Source organism: Aegilops tauschii, chromosome 7, assembly GCF_002575655.3.
Source record: "Aegilops tauschii subsp. strangulata cultivar AL8/78 chromosome 7, Aet v6.0, whole genome shotgun sequence".
NCBI classification, from domain to species: domain Eukaryota; kingdom Viridiplantae; phylum Streptophyta; class Magnoliopsida; order Poales; family Poaceae; genus Aegilops; species Aegilops tauschii.
In genome coordinates, this window is record NC_053041.3 from 74,927,910 (window position 1) to 74,933,679 (window position 5,770).

General features: G+C 44.3%; 1 protein-coding gene across 1 annotated transcript; it reads left to right on the forward strand.

Moving 5' to 3' along the window:
* The first annotated feature begins 1,340 nt into the window (after positions 1–1,340).
* LOC109761134 (transcription factor TIP2) lies at positions 1,341–3,156 on the forward strand. The gene is made up of 3 exons (XM_020319928.4): positions 1,341–2,008; positions 2,140–2,571; positions 2,710–3,156. Exons 1-3 carry the CDS (start codon positions 1,463–1,465, stop codon positions 2,779–2,781), a joined length of 1,050 nt encoding a protein of 349 aa, XP_020175517.1. The 5' UTR covers positions 1,341–1,462; the 3' UTR covers positions 2,782–3,156.
* The last annotated feature ends 2,614 nt before the right edge of the window (positions 3,157–5,770 follow it).

Sequence of the window (5,770 nt, forward strand, 5' to 3'; positions counted from 1 at the left end):
GTCCCTTTGGAAGAAGAATCTGAACCAGTAGTAATCCAACCTTTTGAAGGACCCCTTTTGAAAGTTGAAAAAATGAGAACATATAGAGAACCATGTTTGTGAGTAGATAGTTCATCAAGACAAGTTGTCCTTCAATAAAGAGAAACCTACCTTTCCAACTACTTGAGTGTTTCGATCTTCAATGTATTTCCACGCATTAGTGAGGCTTCGATAATGAATCGGAATTCCCAAATATCTAATAGGGAATTGACCATGCAACAACCAACAAGTCAGCGTATTCTGCGACTGTCTCATTGGCTTCTCCGAAACAAAATAGTTGGATCCTATGGAAATTAATTTTAAGATCCAAAATTTCTTCAAAAGTTGAAAGCAAAAGTTTTAGGTTTCTAACCTTTCCAAGCTTGTGCTCATAAAAAGAATTGTGTCATTGACAAATTGTATAATTGAGAGGCCCGTATGCACCAAGTGTAGCACTACTCTTGTAATTTGACCGTCTTGTTTGGCAAGTTCAATCAAGATGGTCAACATGTCTACAACAGTGTGGAATAACATTGAAGACAATGGATCACCTTGGCATAGTTCTTTTTTGGTTTTGAAGTAACGGCCAATGTTGGCATTAACTTTTATAGCCACACTGCCTCCGGCGACGATGTTATGGCCCCACTCACGTCATTTTTTGGAGAAGCCCTTTATTCTATGGGTCGGCCAGAGAAAAAGACCATTTGACTTTTTCATAAGCTTTTCAAAGCCAATTTAGAATACTACCACACTCATGTTTTTCAGGTGCATCTCGTGAACGGTTTCGTGAAAGATAACTACCCCATCCAGGATATTCTACTCTCTATTGCCCAAAGAAAAATATTTTTATCTTTTTTTGGAACAACAAATCTTATCCTTTAGAAAATGAAAAATGCCATTCGATCTCTTCTCCGTCTCTCATATACAAAGCTTAAGATTTCATCATCATCATCCGCGTTAGGCAGGCAGCCGGTTAGCATGTGTATCAGTGTATGCGTGTGGGTAGAGACAACAATAATCCTCTTGCCCCCCTGATTTCAACTAGGGCGTGGATCCCCCTTTCGCTCTATCTCCAATAAAAAAATGCCAACTTAGTTTTTCATGGATGTAGCATTGCTCGGAGAGACAAGGCCAAGCCTTTGAGAAATCTTATGTACCCACCAAAAAATGCCAGTGTCCGGTGAAGAGGAGGTTAACGGGGCCCACCAGAGAGGAATCTCAGTAACAAACCACTCTTCTGAAAAAGAGGCCGGCAGGCTGCAATGCAGCTCTGGTTGTACAAGTGTCCCTTTCACCCTCCCAATCCACACGGAACCAACCGCTTTCTCCTACCCAATATCACCTTTGCCCCTTTTATACAACCCAACCTCACTCTCCTCCCCTCTCCTCTCCTCTCCTCAGTTCATCTCTACGGAGTAGCAGTAGGCATCAGTTTCCCCTGACGATGTATCACCAGCAGTGCGAGCTCCTGATGCCCCATGAGGACCTGGACATGGACGCCGGCCAGTCGCACCACCTTGCCGCCGCCTCAGCCGTCCCGGCAGAGCTCAACTTCCATCTCCTATCCTACGTAGACGCCGCTGTCTCGCCGCAGCAGCCCACCGTTGAGTACTTCTTCGGCGGCGCCGACCAGCCCCATGCGCAGTTCGAGCAGCTGGCCGCCAACCACCAGGCGATGACCGTGCTGCGGGACTACTACGGCCAGTACCCCGCCACCGCCGACGCGTATCTACCCGGCGGCGGTCCGAGGACCGGTTCGTCGTCCCTGGTGTTCGGTGCTGCCGAAGAGGAGTCGGCCTACATGGTAGGCGGCTTCCAGTGCTCCCCCAAGCCGCGGGCGAGCGGCAGCAGGAAGCGGGGCCGGGGCGCCGGCAGCAGCTTCCACGGCTTTCCGGCCAACGGTGGCGTCGAGAAGAAGGAGAAGCAGCGCCGGCAGCGCCTCAGCGAGAAGTTCACCGCTCTCATGCTTCTCATCCCCAACCGTACCAAGGTTTGCACCTTCGATGCGTTCATTCATCTTGTTTTTAATTCGTCGCACTTCGCTTATCGATCTTGTTTTTTACTAATCTCGTAATTCTTTAATTTTTCTGGGCTTCAAACTGTCAATTAATTAATTTGTAGGAGGATAGGGCCACGGTGATCTATGACGCGATCGAGTACATCCAGGAGCTTGGGAGGACGGTGGAGGAGCTGACGCTGCTGGTGGAGAAGAAGAGGGGCCGGCGGGAGCACCAGGGGGACGTGGTGGATCCGGCGCCCCTGGTGGTGGCCGGAGAAGGGGAGTGCTCTGCAGGCGAGCTGGCGGCCGCGGTGATGCCAGCGATGCCACCGCCGCCGCAGCCGATACGGAGCACGTACATCCAGCGGAGGAGCAAGGAGACGTTCGTGGACGTGCGGATCGTGGAAGACGAGGTGAACATCAAGCTCACCAAGCGCCGCCGCGACGGGTGCCTCGCCGCCGCGTCCCGGGCTCTGGATGACCTCCACCTAGACCTCGTCCACCTCTCCGGCGGCAAGATCGGCGACTGCCACATCTACATGTTCAACACTAAGGTAGGCAACATCGTCACAACGGATCTCTTAATTTCAGCTACATATATCATGCATGTACGTTCAGTGTTCTCAAGAATCAAGATATGCAAAAGAAGGATGATAATTTTCTTGCTTTCATTTGTTGATGTGTATATGCAGATTCATCCTGGGTCTCCAGTTTTTGCAAGCGCAGTGGCCAGCAAGCTGATCGAAGTGGTGGATGAGTACTAGCAGCTTGTTCTCTAGTCACAGCTAGCAGGGGCGATTCGTTTCTATATTGCTAGCTAGCTAGCTAGGGTTCCTGGATATCTGCATCTATCAGTACTTCAGTAGTTCTTTGGCGTTAATTTTGGACGTTTTGATCCAATGATTGGTGATATATGTCTGAGTGTTTTGGTATCTGAATTCTTAGGGTTTGTACTGAACTTCTTGAATAAAATAATTAACTGAAACTTTTCAGTTTGGACTTTGGACCGATGATTAAAAAAATGTTTTTCAGATTATATGTAATTTTCTGGATTATTCATGAGAGAAAGCACATAAGCATGCATGGTGTGAGTAGGTTGAGCAGACGGTTGTAGATCTGGATGAACCTGGGTAGGTGAGTCTTTGTTGAGCTGTGACTTCTCCTTCAGATATTATTTTTGTGTGGTTGGATAGGAGCTTAATTACAACACCACACTCCAGTACAATATTCTGTACCCAAAAGTAGTTCAGTACACTGACCAGAGGCGGTTCAGCAAGCAGTCGCAAGCACATTCAGATATGCTTCCTTTTGTTCCCTCAGCCTGCAAAAGCTTTTTGACTTGGTTTTGGCCGGTGCAATGATTGCTGTTTCGCCCTCGTCCTTGCCTGAATTTGTTCCTAGTCTCTGCTTGAGACTTGTGGTGAAGATTGGATGCAAATATTCTCCTCCCTCGGTGTCTCGTTGCAATATTATTTTGCATTATTAACGTCCGGTGTGCAGTGGGAATGTTTAGTATCATACATTTCCTATTATTCTTCTCATCAAATTACATACATTAGTTTATTTCTTTTAGCACATAAGTTTCTGAGAGAATGAGCGGTGAGGCTATTGTTACACTTTTTTTAATTAATAAGAGGAGTAAACCCCTTGACGAATGAGTCATGTATAGAAAAAAGCTTCAGCCTACACTGGTATATAGAGTATTATGCTAAATTATATTGTGGCTTTCAAAGTAAAGTTGCATGCAGCTAGTAAGTTATTGCTTAGTTTCACATTATCACCTTTGATCTTTTTATGTTGCAGAAGCTTACATGGAATCTCTGACATTCAATTTACATTGTCCTGTACGTCATGGAATCTCTGACATTCAATTCTTGATCTTTCTTATTTCCTATCTTACTATATCCATAATCATCTGAGCTAACCATGTTTTTGTGCTCGGTTTTGTTAGGTAGAGAAGACCTGAACGTTTTCATGGAAATTCAAATGTGAGATCTCAAACATTGTTTCCCAAAGAAAGATTAATGACACGATTTGATGCTATTTGATGGCCAAACAATTTCAAGAAGATCAAAAGAATGCAGACAGGAAACAACCTGCTCAAAGTGGTACCTTTCATGAAGTCGGGTGATATTTTCTCTAGAAGATTGATAAATTGATAGCAAACTCAAACCATCAACGACCTCCATGAAAACTATTCGATTCAATTACATTTCACATGTCCTTTTCTAAAAAAATACATTTCACATGTGCTTTTTCATGTTTTCCCATGCCAAACTCTTCAGAAATAAAAAATAAATAAATACCAATCCACATCAATGGAAAGAAAACATAGTGGTCTTCACATGCGAGGTCTCATTCTTTATATTTAGTATGTAATAATTGAAAGCCATCGCATACTAACCCATTCCATTCCCAATGGCTTATATTCTCAAGCTAGTGCTCCTCTCTATTTTCCTTTCAAAGATTACTCTAATGGTTGGTATAGGGGAGGAAGTTGTTGAGACTCCAAGTGGTGTCGCCATTTCCATTGGCTAGCCGTCATGTTGCTTTATTATGCCGAGTACCTCGATTTTGTACTCGACATAGGCTATGGAAAGAACCCATGAAAACACTTGGCATAGACCGCTATGCCGTCCAGGGGTATGCCGAGTGCTACATGGCATGTGAGTATAACGGTGGTAGGGTATCTACATCAGACAGTTGTGAGTGATGCGTCTAGGTAGCTTACATTGAGTAGATTGACTTGGTCGAACACATAATTGTGAGATCGTACGGGCACGGATCATATGAAGAGCAAGGTTGGGTACATCATCGACTACAATACATTGTATCTCATTTGATTTCAATCCCGAGCTTTGACAAGAACCACTCGTCATGTCGTACCACGCCATCCCTGGACATAGACACAAGCAAGCACCCAACAGCTTGGAGTGATGAGTCATGCCTTAGGTGTTTGTGGCTAATGCAGGAGTACGTGTGGTGGTTCTCTCGACATGAGTAGATGAAATGACATGTTCACCCATGAACACAACATATATCTTGGAGAATGCCCAACACTAAGCCCAAGAGCTAGAAGAGAACGGTAGGATTGATTTCTTGGTTTATAGGTAGTTGGACTAAAGAGTGCTGGAGCCAGGCATGGGATGATGCAAAAAATAAGTGTTGAGCTCTCGGTCCTTTTTCATGGACCTATTAAAAAAATTGTCTAGAGATTGACTTAGTGCCAGTAATTAGCGTCCACCATAGAAATAGAAGGCGCTCTGATGATTTATATTTACGACATTTATTCTCTATAAGTGTAGCATTGAACTTGTTCTTACTCGCTTGGCCTCTGCACATCCATCTATGTGTGTGTTGCTCCTTATTGATCCAGACTATCCCCATGACAAGGTAAAACCCCTGAACTATAACTGCAACACGCATCTCAAAGTAAGGTCCTGCTCTAGTCAAAGGTTATTAGAAAAACCACCGAAATTGGGAAACATGAAGGAATCAGAAAGGAACAAATATGCAAAACATACGAACAACAGATACAGAAAACCAATAGTTGTGCGATTTTCAGCTTTTAAGAAAACAAACACAAGAAAAAGAGGATTGACATGTGGCTCCTAAAGATTCACCTTTTGGTATAGAATTATATATTGAACAACTATCTACAACGGGTCCTATGTTGCATAGACCAACCATTTAAGCCATTTTTCTCCATTCTCTCTCTTTTTCCTCAGGCATACACCAAACAAATGAGCTGCA

Bases quoted from the DNA above. Each gene is read 5' to 3' on its own strand.
- LOC109761134 (XM_020319928.4), top strand. From the start codon at position 1,463: ATGTATCACCAGCAGTGCGAGCTCCTGATGCCCCATGAGGACCTGGAC. The intron at 2,009-2,139 runs GTTTGCACCTTC...ATTAATTTGTAG, and splicing joins TCATCCCCAACCGTACCAAG to GAGGATAGGGCCACGGTGAT. The intron at 2,572-2,709 runs GTAGGCAACATC...GTGTATATGCAG, and splicing joins TCTACATGTTCAACACTAAG to ATTCATCCTGGGTCTCCAGT.